Source organism: Bombina bombina, chromosome 4, assembly GCF_027579735.1.
Source record: "Bombina bombina isolate aBomBom1 chromosome 4, aBomBom1.pri, whole genome shotgun sequence".
Taxonomy (NCBI): domain Eukaryota; kingdom Metazoa; phylum Chordata; class Amphibia; order Anura; family Bombinatoridae; genus Bombina; species Bombina bombina.
This window is the reverse complement of record NC_069502.1, coordinates 1,194,873,489-1,194,889,375: the sequence shown is the minus strand read 5'-3', so window position 1 is coordinate 1,194,889,375 and position 15,887 is coordinate 1,194,873,489. Positions and strand designations below refer to the sequence as shown.

The 15,887-nt window shown below is 38.4% G+C and overlaps 1 protein-coding gene across 1 annotated transcript in view; it reads right to left on the bottom strand.

Moving 5' to 3' along the window:
* KIF6 (kinesin family member 6) overlaps positions 1-15,887 on the bottom strand; it is an 872,665-nt gene that overhangs the window by 391,669 nt on the left and 465,109 nt on the right. Inside the window, exon 8 of the mRNA XM_053712809.1 lies at positions 9,092-9,235. Within this exon, the coding sequence (XP_053568784.1) occupies positions 9,092-9,235 (144 nt within the window). The remainder of the gene's footprint in view (positions 1-9,091; positions 9,236-15,887) is intronic.

The following is a 15,887-nucleotide window of genomic DNA, read 5'->3' as shown; positions in this document are numbered from 1 at the left end:
TGAATCTCCTCCAATGGAGTTTCAGCATGCAGGGATTCAGACAAGGCGTCAAACCAATAGGCTGCCACACTGGTTACTGTAGCAATGCACACTGCCAGGTTGCCTTTGTAACCCCTGATGAGTATACATTTTCTTTCAAAAAGGCCTCCATTTTTTATCTATAGTATCCTTGAAGGAGCAACTATCCTCAATAGGAATAGTAGTTCTCTTGGCCAAAGTGGAAATCACCCCTTCCATCTTTGGAAATGTCTGCCACGATCCCTTTATGAAGTCGGCCACCGGGAACATCTTTTTAAAGACGGGGAGGGGAACAAAGGAAATCCTAGTCTCTCCCATTCCCGGGTAATAATCTCCATGGCACAGTCTGGTACTGGAAACACCTCCCCAGGAGAGGGGACATCAAAGTATCTATTTAATTTACTAGACTTTTTAGGGTTGATAACGATAGGCGCATCAGAGTCGTCCAAAGTAGCTAAAACCTCATTTAACAAAACACGGATGTGCTCAAGCTTGAATCTGAAGGAAACCACTTCAGTATCAGAAGAAGGAATTACACTATCCGAATCTGAGATTTCACCCTCAGAGGCTACCAAAATATAGTTCTCTTCCGACCTATGGGAAAAAGGCATCTAGTTAGCCTGAACCAGATCTGTTACCCTACTTTCTGATTCTCTTACTTTTCCTCTTAAGTTTCCCCTGCAGTAAGGGAATGGCAGCAAGTGCCTCAGATACTGCTGAGGATACCTGGGCAATTTCCGCCTTCAAAAACACTCCATCAAGAGTTTGTGAGGAGCCGCAGGGGACTGCCTGAGGCGGTAAAGTGACTTGGGGCACTTGAGGAGGTAATGTCACGGCCGTTCCGTTATACGGACCACAATTGCATATCGGTTCTTAAGCGCATATCTACTGAAAACCTCTAAAGTCCATACCAGCAGTTTAAAACACTGAGCCACCAATAAAAACACTGGGAGCTGCCATGTTGTAACTTGTGCTACCTTCTCTGCTGTGGCCAATTAGGGTTAGTTATAAATAGGTCACTAGAGTGTGCAGCCAATGGTTGTGCTGGATTTAACAGTGTTCTGCACTTCCATTTCTAACAGGAACTGAAAAGCTCACAATTTCAGAATGGAATTACAGGCAAAGAGGACAAAGTAAATAATAAAAGTATATTGCAGAGTTGTTTTATTATATACAATTTATCATATTATATTACCATCTCAAAGTGTTTAATGTCCCTTTAAGAAAGAAATTAAGTATTTACAGCATTTTTAGGTCACTGAGTAATTTAATTGTGCATAACAGTGCAAAAAGGAAATGCTCTAATGTGTGTTATGATTATTATACTTTCCTTTTTTATTAGTGTACCCACAAAGTGTACTATGTGTTAAGACACAATAAAAATTATGGTACCTCTATATCATTCCGTCACAAAGTGAAACCAGCAAAGTGAAACCAGCAAAAGAGCACGCTTCCCTAGGCTCCAATGGGAGCCTCTTTCTGATGCTGTCATACACGACATCAGAGCTAGCACAGCAAAGTGGGTAAGAAGAGAAGTGATGGCAGCATTTTGTAAATATATATCTATATGATCATATACATATACATTTATGTGCTAATATATGTATATACACATATAAACACATAAATAGATATGTATACAAGCATATACATATATATTTACAGGGAAAACACAGTTCCTATAGACTGCCATGTAAAGGCACTTTCATAAATGCTACATTAAAAAATATATATATAATCACTTGATTTTGGGGTATTTGGGGGCATTTTACAAGTGCTAAACTTGGCTGCTTATTTATTGCTGGCCCGCAAACAGGCTAATCTGCCCAGTTGCAGGCACACAATAAATTAGCTCTCCACTTAATGATTATCAGGTTAGAACTAATGAAAACAATCACTACATTATTTAATTTGCAGTAGCTTGTGTGTATAATAGAAAAACTAACAATTGTTTACATTTTCAGCATAGCTGGCAAGAATGAGGAAAGCTGATAACCCTGACAAACCATAAGAAAATTATATTATTACCAGTTTCCTGGTTGACCCAGTGTTATTGTCGACAGATAAGACCAGGTTAACAGGAATTATCAAAGACATTAAACTACAAAAGGCCAATTGATTAGATGACCTGATTAAATAAAAAACAAAATGCATGCTTACCTGATAAATGTATTTCTTTTTTTGACACGATGAGTCCACGGATCATCTTAATTACTAATGAGATATTTACCTCCTGGTCAGCAGGAGGCGGCAAAGAGCACCACAGCAAAGCTGTTAAATAGCTCCTCCCTTTCCTCTCACTCCAGTCATTCGACCGAAGTTAAGGAAAGAAAGGAAAAGCCAAAAGGTGAAGAGGTGTCTGAAGTTTACCATAACCCAAAACCCTGTCTTACAAGATCAGGGCGGGCCGTGGACTCATTGTGTCAAAAAAGAAATATATTTATCAGGTAAGCATAAATTTTGTTTTCTTTTTAATGACATGGTGAGTCCACAGATCATCTTACTTACTAATGGGATCCAATACTAAAGCTAGAGTACACAGATGATACGGGAGGGACAAGACAGAAAACCTAAACAGAAAGGCACCACTGCTTGAAGAACCTTTCTCCCAAAAGCGGCCTCAGCCGAGGCAAAAGTGTCAAATTTATAGAATTTTTAAAAAGTGTGAAGAGAGGACCAAGTTGCAGTCTTGCAAATCTGTTCCACAGAAGCTTCATTTTTGAACACCCATGAGGAAGCAACAGCCCTCATGGAATGAGCCGTAACTCTCTCTGGAAACTATAAGGCACCAACCACATCCAAGTTGTGAAAGATATGCTCTCTTCAAAAAGTAGGATAGGAACACAAGGAAGGAACAACAATCTCCTGATTAATGTTCCGGGCAGAAAACTACCTTTAAGAAGAATCCCAGCTTAGTACAAAAAAAAAATACTTTATCAGACTGAAAAATAAGGTAAGGGAACTCATATTGTAAAGCTGAGAACTCTGATACTTTGAGAGTAGAAGAAATATCAAAGAGCAATAAAACTTTCCAAGATAACGACTTAATATCCAAGGAATGCAGAGGCTCAAACAGAGCCCTTCAAAAACCTTAAGAATTAAGGTCAAAACTCTGTGAAGGAGAAAACTGGCTTGAATACAGCTCTGATCCTGATAACAGCCTGATAAAATGATTGAACATCTGAAATATCTGCGAGATGTTTGTGAAACAAAATAGATAAGACAGATATTTGCCCTCATTAGGGAACTTAAGAATAATTATTTATCCAAGCCCTCTTGGAGAAAAGATACAATTCTAGGAATCCAAACTCTAATCCATGAGTAGCCCATGGACTCACACCAATACAGATATGTACTCTATATCTTAAGGTAAATCATACTAGTTACAGAATTACGAGCCTGAATCGTGGTCACAATGACCAAAACAGAAAAACCTTGCTTGGATCAAATCAAGCCTTTAATCGCCAAGCAATCAGCTTCAGAGAAACTAGATGAAGGAAAAGGCCCTTGAACTAGAAGGTCCTTTCTCAACGGAAGTCTCCAAGGTTGCAGAGACGACCTTTCCACCAGATCTGCATACTAAATCCTGCAAGGCCAAGCCGGAGCAGAGAGGATCACTGATGCCCTCTCCTGTTTGATTTGCGCAATGACCAGAGGAAAAAAAGGCAAACCGAGGAAATAGGTATGCTAGGCTGAAGGTCCAATGGACCACCAAGACATCCATCATTTCGGCCTTGGGGTCCCTGACCCTCAATCCCAGATGTCCACTCCTGGGAAGTGGGCCGCTTACAGGCAGCAAAAATGGGCCTCCGCTCACTGAATTATTTTGGTTATTTCTGTCATCGCTAAGGAACTCCTCGTTCCTACCTGATGATTGACGAAAGCCACTGAAGTCATATTGATTGTCCGGATCTGATAAATTCAACCGAGGCTAACTGGGGCCAGGCCAGAAGAGCATTGAAAAGCACTCTTAGCTCCAGAATATTTATAGGCAGAAAAGACTCTGAATGAGACCAAACTCCCTGGCCCTTAGGGAGCCCCAGACTGCTCCCCACCCTAGAAGACTGGTGTCTGTTGTCACAAACACCCAGGAAGGTCTGCGAAAACAGTTTCCCTGGAAGAGATGATCCAGAAACAATCATCATTGAAGATAATTAGGGGGGAAAAAAGGGATTACTTTTCACCGACGGATCTAATAATACTCTGTGCAGAGTAAGGACACTTGAATCATCACGGAACTACTTTTCCCAGTACCGACGCAACGAGTGACGTCACCAACTACACGGAGCTGTACAGACACCTGTGCCTTGCCACAAACAGATCGGTTAAACCCTATATGGGACCAGGTAGGAACACAGAGGTGTAACAGCCCATGAGTGTGGTTCTTTATTGTGACTTTCCTTCAATTGATTTTATATACTTGTGCATTACAACACTGAAAAATTACTATTTATAACCTGCAAATATATACATCTGCTTATACCCTGTTTGGGTTAACAAGGAACATCTCCAGCAAACATTAGTTTCACTAGTAACACCACCACAAGGTTGGATCTCAATTCAAAGCTATAAGTGGACAATATTTCTAATAGAAAAGGGAAAGCGGTGTTTACCCTGATTAATGACTTTCTCATTAATTGTAAAACGAAATATATTTTAATAGTTTGGTTACATGGTAACTTTTAAGGTGGATATTATTTGCAATTATTTATTATTGTTTTATGTGTTTATTTTTATTTAGATGACCGGTCATATATGAGGATTTAATTTAATACCGTTATACATTTGATGAACTATACATTTATATTATTGAATAAATACCATTTATATAACTGATTAATTATTGTTTTTAGACATTGTTTTTTCTTTGGAATATCATTTAGTCATTTACCCCTTAGCTGTTAGCGCACATATACACATTTCTCTTTTACTGTACTTATCATTGAAGAGAATCCCTTGTCTCCTGTTCCAGTAGAATTTGAGGAGACAAATTTGCATCATCTCCGTTCCATTGCCTGAACATGCTTAACTGCAGAGGTCAGAGGTGAAACTGAGTAAACAGGATGATGTCCATTGTCGTCACCATCAGCCTTATTACCTCCATGCACTGAGTCACTGATGGCCTAGGAGCGGACTGAAGGACTAGACAAGTATAGGTAATCTTTGAATTCCTGATTTTCGTCGGAAAAATATTCATTGATAGGGAATCTATTATGATCCCCAAAAGAGCTACCCTCGTATTTGGAACTAGGGGACTCTTTTTCCAAAATTATCTTCCACCCGTGAATCGCAAGAAGGATAATACTATGTCCGAGTGAAATCTTGCTTGTTGCAAAAATAGTGCCTGGACTAGGATGATGTCCAGATAGGGCGCTACTGTCGATAATCTTGAAGCAGAAACCTGCCCCTGAGAGGAAAGTCTGAAACCCTACATTGTCTCCCTGAGAACCTGCCCCTTACGGATCGGGTGCACATCCCTCATGCTGTCTCAGATTCAGCAGCAGGCTTCTTGGACTATTTTCCCATATCCTAAGCCAGATAGGAACTCCAGAGAGGCTTAAACTGATTCCATTTGGCAAAAAGGAGAGGAAGGATTTTTCTAGAATCTCAAAAGGAATGAATCATCTCATACTTCCTTTACGCTATTCTGTATATAAAGGAGTCTACTAATTTAAAAAAAACCTTCTCCTATCACTGCGAGAGGGGTGTCTGTCCAATAGAAACAGACAAAGCATCAATCAGTACGCAGCCGCACTGGAAACAGCAGCCATACCAACCACAGTTTAACAAAGTAAATCCTCTAACTTCTAAGCATAGGGTCCTTCACCTGCATAGAGAGTCCTTAAGGAACTACTATCCTCCATACGACTAACCTCTCCTTGGCTAGTGTGGAAATTCTCAGTCTTCCCTCTAAATTAAAGAGACAAAAGAGGGTTAACTCTAAATCCCTGTCAGGTACAGGAAATGCTTCCAACATGAAGGGCACATCACAATATTAGAATAACCTACTGGTGACGGGGTCGTCCAGAGTAGCGAAAACATCCTCTAAGTAGCAAATGGAGGTATTCAAACTAAAACAGAAGGAAAATAAACTTAGGATCAGATAAAGGAATTACCTCATCAGAGACTGAGGATTTCTTATGCAATACTACTGAAGTATCTTCCTTACATGAAATAAATATGCAGAATAGCTATGACTGAATCAATAACACGATTCTGAGAGAAAATGTCCTTTTGCACTTTTTCCCTAGAGCGTGGGAAAAAAAGATCATGTATTAAATACAAGGTAACTCCAGGAGGAGTAAGAGAGGACATGCAGATCACTGCAAGTGGGCTATAATTTTTTAGGAATATCTTAGGAGAAATTTGTTGCATATCTTGATCATTGTCACTAGACTCCTAGGCAGCATGTGCCTTAGAAAGGAGTACGTTTAGAACAAGCAATCTTTAACAAATTAAAGATCTCTCAATAAATGAGAAATAGAAGAGGATTGGTAGTACCACAATGGTATCCAATCCTAAAACAAGAGACCCCTAGCAGGGCCTCTTGGTCCATCCTGTCACAAAGGATGAATTACACAAGTAAACAGCTGGAATTCTTTGACAAAAAGTAACACATATTGTGTCAAACAGCTCATTATGCGATCTCCCGGTCGCCATTGCTTAAGTATAGGCACCGGGAGCAGAGATAGAGTGCACACCATCATATTAAAAATCTGCTAATCCGCTGTTATTACACATGAACCTCTTCACACTTGTGTCAAACAGCTCATTATGTGATCTTCCAATCGCCATTGCTTAAGTATAGGTACTGGGAGCAAAGCATAGAATGCCCAGCATCATATTAAACAACTGCTAGTCCGCTGTTATTACACATGTCCCACTGTGACAAACAGCTCATATGTGATCTCCCGGTCGCTATTGCTTAAGTATAGCCACAGGGAGCAAGAGAACAGACTAAACAGCTTCAGTATAATTTGATAGCTCTACATAACAACCCTTTAGAGCCTCTGTCAACAGTTAAAAACTCAATATAAAATCTCCTGGTCGGCTTTGATATTAGACATGAGACCGGCGGGAGATGAGACACATGAAAACCCCAGTCCATGCGTCCTAACTGCCCAAAAGTCCCATAATAGACTAGGAGAATCGTCCAAGTTCAATGAGGTCTAGAAAATTAATAAAGTGCCCAGACCTTTTTCTGAAATCCTCTACCCTCAGAAATAAAGTTAGCATTTACCTCATCTTCTCCCTCCCATGGACCTGTAAAGACAACAAAAGTCCTGAGTAAAAATTCCTCAGGTTTTCAGGGTAAGGGCAGCATCAGAATATGGGAGGCGCAGTGAGAAATATGTCCCACAAGTTCTTATTGCTTTAAAACCACCAAAGCTCTACTGAAGAGACTGATATGGACTACGGCTACACCCTAGGACAAAGCAGCACAATCTTGCACTACTTAAAAAAATAATAAACTCTTGACTGAAGAATCTAATCTAACACCTCACTTTACCACATCCTATCACTAACGTAGGCAAAGAGAATGACTGGGGTGGGAGGGAAGGGAGGAGCTATTTAACAGCTTTGCTGTGGTGCTCTTTGCCGCCTCCTGCTGACCAGGAGGTGAATATCTCATTAGTAATTAAGATGATCCGTGGACTCATCGTGTCATTAAAAATAGAAATGTTAAATAAATGCAAGATGTAAATTAAGTTGGCATTAATATTTTAAGTAAGCTATTTTCATACTTCACCAAAATTAAATTAATTATCCCCTGGAAAGTACTGGCAAATAGCTGGACACACCTTGTGTAGCCACCAATCACCAGCTAGATGTCAGTACTGCATTGCTGCAGCTGGGGATTTGTACATATGCAATTAGACAATATATATTGAGAGAACAAAGTCAATTTGATCATAGAAGTCAAGTCTTAAAATGACATGCTCGATCTGAATCATGAAAGTTTCATTTTGATATTTAAAGGGATATAAAAGCCAAATGTTTTCTTTCAGAATTCAGATAGAGCAGCAAGTTTAAAGGGACAGTAAACCTTAAAAATAATGTTATATAATTCTGCACATAGTGCAGAATTATATAACATTATTTAGGTGCTATAGCCATAAAAGCATTTTTTTACCGTTTAATTTGCTAAAATACAGCGCTTTTACAGACCCGCTCTCTGCTCTCTGCTGAGCGGGTCTGTTATTTTTAGTCAGCCATAAGACTAAGTGCAGCTCGCTCCTGTGACAGGAGCGAGCTGCACTTAGTGCTATGGCGCGGTCGGGCCGGGCTGTGACTATACATCTGGCCCGATGCGCTGACTAAAAATAACAGACCCGCTCAGCAGAGAGCGGGTCTGTAAAAGCGCTGTATTTTAGCAAATTAAACGGTAAAAAAATGCTTTTATGGCTATAGCACCTAAATAATGTTATATAATTCTGCACTATGTGCAGAATTATATAACATTATTTTTAAGGTTTACTGTCCCTTTAAGCCACTTTCTAATTTACTCCTATTATAATTTTTTTTATTAGTTCTATTGGTATCTTTATTTGAAAAGCAGGCATGTACATTTGGCCACCAATCAGCAAGCACTACCCAGGTTCTAAACCAAAAATTGGCCAGCTCCTAAGCTTACATTCCTGCTTTACAAATAAAGATACCAAGAAAACGAAGAAAATTTGATAATAGGAGTAAATCGGAAAGCTGTTTAAAATTGCATGCTCTATGTGAAGCACAAAATAAACAATTTGGGTTTAGTGTCCCTTTAAGATAAAGAGTTAAAATCAGAAGATATTAACTAAAAATAAATTGCATTCTCCAGATGTAAAAAGCTGTATCTGTATTTAGATGGAAAATATTGATGTTTTTAGAAGGAGACTGAGATCCAGACACATACATTGGCTGGAACAATTTAATTGCTGGCACTATAAATCCCAAGCAATGTGGGGCCACAGCTTTGTGATTCCTGTCTGTTGTCAGATTGTTAGGATTACAAACACATGTAACGTTTTATAGAGGCATGCGGCTTTGTAATGCTGAGCACGGGAGAGTGATATGCACACGGGATACGTACATCTAGATTCCTCTTCTCCATAGACAGAGTTGCAATCATAGTCGTCATACAGTTCCCCCCGAGGCTATCTCTGAGCACAGAGGTCATCATGGAATTTCTGTAAGGTATATGAGAGCGATTCTTTTCTGCCAGTGCAATAATTACCTGAAAAGAAAAAAAATATTTGAAGTGAAGGAGAAAGAAAAATATAGCTGTCTACCTTTATATTTCTACATAAGCTGTCTGTACAAATGATAACTAATTTTACTCTTGAATTCTCCGATAAAATGTAATTCAATTTATTTTTCCCCCCACCATATATGGCTCTGTCATTTTTACAAATCACTAACATAATTACAAGTAATGAAGATAGTGATGAAATGAGCACCAAAAACATGTTGCAAATTTAGTGATAACTGTTACTTAGATTTGCAAATCAATTTGAATTTATTCCATAAGACATTCCTCCCGCCAGGAAGGATAGATAGGCAAGCATAAACAACTAATGACTGTACCCTGTTAAAAGTCAGCAAACTTTGCTTATATTGTCTCAAAAAAAATAATTTGGTCTGATGAAGGGGTGAACATCCCGAAACGTCACTGAGGAATAAATTAGTTTGCACACTTTACAAGACCAGCAAGTGCTTTGTTCTATAATCTTTATCTACATTCTTCTTAGCACCCTGGCAATTGACTACCGGTTTGTGAGAGTGCACTTACCCTACTACACACACACACATATATATATATATATATATATATATATATATATATATATATATATATATATATATATATATATATATATATATATATATATATATATATATATATACATAATCCTGACTCATGGCAAATATAAGTACAATACATATATTTAGAACTTTACATTAATACATAACGTGCCAAACCATAGCTGAGAGGGTCTTAAGTAATGAAAACATAGTTACCAAAAGACACCCATCCACATATAGCAGATAGCCAAACCAGTACTGAAATAGTTATCAGTAGAGGTAATGGTATATAAGAGTATATCGTTGATCTGAAAAGGGAGGTAGGAGATGAATCTCTACGACCGATAACAGAGAACCTATGAAAAGATTTCCCGCAAGGAAAACCATAGACTCAATAGGTGATACTCTCTTCACATCCCTCTGACATTCACTGTACTCTGAGGAATCAGGCTTCAAAATGCTGAGAAGCGCATATCACAGAAGAAAATCAAGCACAAACTTACTTCACCACCTCCATATGAAGGAAGATTAAAGCTAGTACCAAATATCATTCAAATAAGGAAACACTGCAAAACCCTGCTCTCTGAGATAGAGATAGAAGGGCACCAAAAATCTTTGAAAAAAACCTCTGAGTTGCCGCAAGCCCAAAAGGACGAGTGACAAATTGGTAATGCTTATCTAGAAAAGAGAATCTCAGAAAACAATAGTGGTCTGAATGAATTGAAAATAAGTGCCCTGTAAGTCTATTGTGGACATGAAGTAACCTTGCTAAACAGAAAGGTAGAATAGTCTCTATAGTCACCATCTTCAAAGCTGGGACTCTTACAAAATAATATAAAAATTTCAGATCCAGAATTGGTCTAAACAAATTTTTTCTTTAGGACAATGAATAGATTTTAATATAAACCCAAACTCCGTTCCTGCAGAGGAACTGGAACCATCATCCCTGAAAACTCTAAATCTGAAACACAATTCAGAAAAACCTGAGCTTTCACAGGAATTTTTATAACACGTAAACAAATCTTCCCATGGGAGGTTTTTATTGTGAAACCTTTTTGATACCCCTGAGAAAACAATATTATGAATACACTGATTTGAACAGAAACTGTCCAAATGTGTCAAAATAAATTCAATCTGCCCCCCACCAATAGAATTGGTTAAAAGGCTGCACCTTCATGCAGTCTTATGGACTATAATTAGGTTAATTATAAGGCTTGGAATTATTCAATTTAAAAAAAAATCTAAAATCAGAGTCAGAGGCCTTAAGGGAATGAAAAAACAATTGGGAGCTTAAAAATTACCCTTGGATTATTTAACATGGGCCAGAAAAGACTCCCTTTCCCCCAGTAATAGAGGAGGTAATAAAATCCAATAGAACATATTAAAAAATTACTATTCTAAAATAATAAGATAGTAATATAAATGTAAACACTATATCAGAGTTTTAAGCCATAAAAACTTTCTATTAAAAATGGCAAAAACAAGATTTAATATCAGTTAAAATTACATACAATATAGCATCATAAATTCAATGATTAGCATGTTGAAGTAAAAGAACAATGCTTAGACAAATCAAGATGTGATAACTAAACCGTACAACCAAAATAGTTAAAACAGCAGCAACATTAGCCATAGAAATGGCAGATTAATATATATATATATATATATATATATATATATATATATATATATATATATATATATATATATATATATATATATCCAATATGTAAATATACTTCTCTTAACCCCTTAACGACGCATGTCGTACAGGGTACGTCGCACACAACCTGGTCTTTAAAGACCAGCGACGTACCCTGTACGACATTAGGGGTTTAAAGCGGCTGGAAGCGATCCTGCTCGCTTCCAGCCGCTTTCCGATTATTGCAGTGATGCTTCGATATCGAGGCATCCTGCAATAACACCCCTTGGCCATCCGATGCAGAGAGAGCCACTCTATGGCCCTCTCTGCACCGGACATCGATGGCCGGTATCGTTGGTGGGAGCTTACGTGGGAGGCGGGTGGGCGGCCATCGATGGGGCATATGACGTAGAGGGGGGCGGGATCGGGGACGTGACCGTTGAGGCGCGCACGGAGGTGCGCGCATGTGCACGGGAGGCAGGCGCGTGCACGGGGTGGGAGCGGGTGGGAACGGCTACACTACAGAAATTTTACAAAAATAAGTGAGATAGAGTGGGATACAAATTATTTTAAAAAATACATCTAAGGGATCTGGGAGTGGGTGGGGGGTTGCTCTTTGGCTGGGGGGAAGCTACACTACAGAAAAAAGGAATAACATATAAAAAAAGCATTTTTTTTAGTGAACTGGGTACTGGCAGACAGCTGCGAGTACCCAAGATGGCTACCAATAAGGTAGAGGGGGAGGGTTAGAGAGCTGTTTGGGGGGAATCAGGGAGGTTGGGGGCTAAGGGGGGATCCTACACATCAGCATATTTTTTAAAAAAATACCTTTTATTTTAGTACTGGCAGACTTTCTGCCAGTACTTAAGATGGCGGGGACAATTGTGGGGTGGGGGAGGGAAGAGAGCTGTTTGGGAGGGATCAGGGGGTGTGATGTGTCAGTTGGGAGGCTGATCTCTACATTAAAGCTAAAATTAACCCTGCAAGCTCTCTACAAGCTACCTAATTAACCCCTTCACTGCTAGACATAATTCACGTGTGATGCGCAGCGGTATTTAGCGGCATTCTGATTACCAAAAAACAACGCCAAAGCCATATATGTCTGCTATTTCTGAACAAAGGGGATCCCAGAGAAGCATTTACAACTATTTTTGCCAAAATTGCACAAGCTGTTTGTAAATAATTTCAGTGAGAAACCTAAAGTTTGTGAAAAAAATTGTTAAAAAGTGAACGTTTTTTTTTATTTGATCACATTTGGCGGGGAAATGGTGGCATGAAATATACCAAAATGGGCCTAGATCAATACTTTGGGTTGTCTACTACACTACACTAAAGCTAAAATTAACCCTACAAGCTCCCTAATTAACCCCTTCACTGCTGGGCATAATACACGTGTGGTGCGCAGCTGCATTTAGCGGCCTTGTAATTACCAAGAAGAAACGCCAAAGCCATATATGTCTGCTATTTCTGAACAAAGGGGATCCCAGAGAAGCCTTTACAACCATTTGTGCCATAATTGCACAAGCTGTTTGTAAATAATTTCATTGAGAAACCTAAAATTGTGAAAAATATGTTTTTTTCATTTGATCGCATTTTCCGGTGAAATGGTGGCATGAAATATACCAAGATGGGCCTAGATCAATACTTGGGGTTGTCTACTACACTACACTAAAGCTAAAATTAACCCTAGAAGCTCCCTACATGCTCCCTAATTAACCCCTTCACTGCTGGGCATAATACATGTGTGGTGCGCAGTGGCATTTAGCGGCCTTCTAATTACCAAAAAGCAACGCCAAAGTCATATATGTCTGCTATTTCTGAACAAAGGGGATCCCAGAGAAGCGTTTACAACCATTTATGCCATAATTGCACAAGTTGTTTGCAAATAATTTCAGTGAGAAACCTAAAGTTTGTCAAAAAATTTGTGAAAAAGTGAACAATTTTTTTTATTTGATCTCATTTGGCGGTGGCATGAAATATACCAAAATGGGCCTAGATCAATACTTTGGGTTGTCTTCTAAAAAAAATATATATACATGTCAAGGGATATTCAGGGATTCCTAAAAGATATCAGTGTCCCAATGTAACTAGCACTATTTTTGAAAAAAAGTGGTTTGGAAATAGCAAAGTGCTACTTGTACTTATTGCCCTATAACTTGCAAAAAAAGCAAAGAACATGTAAACATTGGGTATTTCTAAACTTAGGACAAAATTTAGAAACTATTTAGCATGGGTGTTTTTTGGTGGTTGTAGATGTGTAACAGATTTTGTGGGTCAAAGTTAGAAAAAGTGTGTTTTTTTCCATTTTTTCCTCATATTTTATAATTTTTTTTATAGTAAATTATAAGATATGATGAAAATAATTGTATCTTAAGAAAGTCCATTTAATGGCGAGAAAAACGGTATATAATATGTGTGGGTACAGTAAATGAGTAAGAGGAAAATTACAGCTAAACACAAACACTGCAGAAATGTAAAAATAGCCCTGGTCCTTAAGGGAAAGAAATTGAAAAATGGCCTTGTCCTTAAGGGGTTAAGATAGGAAACAAACTTCCTATCTAAAAGATCCTTAAGAGAAGAAATATATTCCATAGGATAGAAGTATGTTCGGCAAGAGAAGAAATAGCCCCACCTTTAGGGACTTTTACCTAAAAACACTAAATTATCCATAGGTAAAGGATATACACCTAGATTATGAGTTTTGCGTCATGAGCTGTGCGTTGATAACGAGCAGTTTTCTCTCACCGCTCACTTACCTGCAGCGCTGGTATTACAGGTTTTTACAAACCCGGCGTTAAAAAGGCAAGAAGTGGGTGTTGAGCAAAATTTTGCTCCATACCGCACTCCAATACCAGCGCTGTTTAAGTCAGCGTTGAGCTGGTCGTACGTGCTCGTGCACGCTTTCCCCATAGGAATCAACGGGGAGAGCCGGCTAAGAAAAAGTCTAACACCAGCAAAAAAGCAGCGTAAAACTCAGTAACACAGCCCCATTGATTCCTATGGGGAAATAAAATTTATGTTTACACCCTAACATGAACCAGAGTCTAAACAACTTTGATCTTACACTTATTAACCCCTAATCTGCCACCCGACATCGCCGCCACCTGCATTATATTTATTAACTCCTAATCTGCCGCTCCGGACACCGCCGCCACCCACAATATACTTATGAACCCCTAATCTGCTGTCCCCAACATCGCCGACACCTACATTATATTTAGTAACCCCTAATCTGCCGTCCCCAATGTTGCTGCAACCTACATACACTTATTAGCCCCTAATCTGTCGCCCCCAATGTTGCCGCCACTATAATAAACATATTAACCCCTAAAAAGCTGCACTCCCGCCTCGCAAACATTAGTTAAATATTATTAACCCCTAATCTGCCGTCTCTATACTAAATGTATTACATGTATTACTAAATGTATTAACCCCTAAACCTAAGTCTAACCCTAACACCCCCTAACTTAAATATAATTACAATAAATCTAAATAAAAATTACTATCATTAACTAAATTATCCCTATTTAAAACAAAATACTTACCTATAAAATAAACCGTAAGATAGCTACAATATAACTAATAGTTAAATTGTAGCTAGCTTAGGGTTTATTTTCATTTTACAGGCAAGTTTGTATTTATATTAAACTAGGTAGAATAGTTATTAAATAATCATTAACTATTAAATAACTACCTAGCTAAAATAAATACAAAAGTACCTGTAAAATAAAACCTATCCTAAGTTACAATAACACCTAACACTACACTACAATTAAATAAATTAACTAAATTAAATACAATTAAATAAATACAATTAAATTAGCTAAAATACAAAAAAATTACAGAAAATAATAAACAAATTACAGATCTTTAAACTAATAACACCTAATCTAATAGCCCTATCAAAATAAAAAAGCCCCCCAAAATAAAAAAAAACCCTAGCCTAAACTAAACTATCAATATCCCTTAAAAGGGCCTTTTGCGGGGCATTGCCCCAAAGTAATCAGCTTTTACCTGTAAAAAAAATAAAAAATACAAACAACCCACCAACAGTAAAACCCACCACCCACACAATCAACCCCCAAATAAAATACTAACTAAAAAAAAAATAAGCTCCCCATTGCCCTGAAAAGGACATTTGGATGGGCATTGCCCTTAAAAGTGCATTTAGCTCTTATGTGGCCCAATCCCTGATGTAAAAAATAAAACCCACCCAATACACCCTTAAAAAAACCTAACACTAACCCCCTGAAGATCGACTTACTGTTCTGAAGACCGTCTTCATCCAAGCCGGGCGAAGTGGTCCTCCAGATGGGCAGAAGCCTTCATCCAGACGGCATCTTCTATCTTCATTCTTCCGGCGCGGAGCGGGTCCATCTTCAAGAAATCGGACGTGGAGCATCCTCTTCAAAAGAAGTCTTCTTACTGAATGATGGTTCCT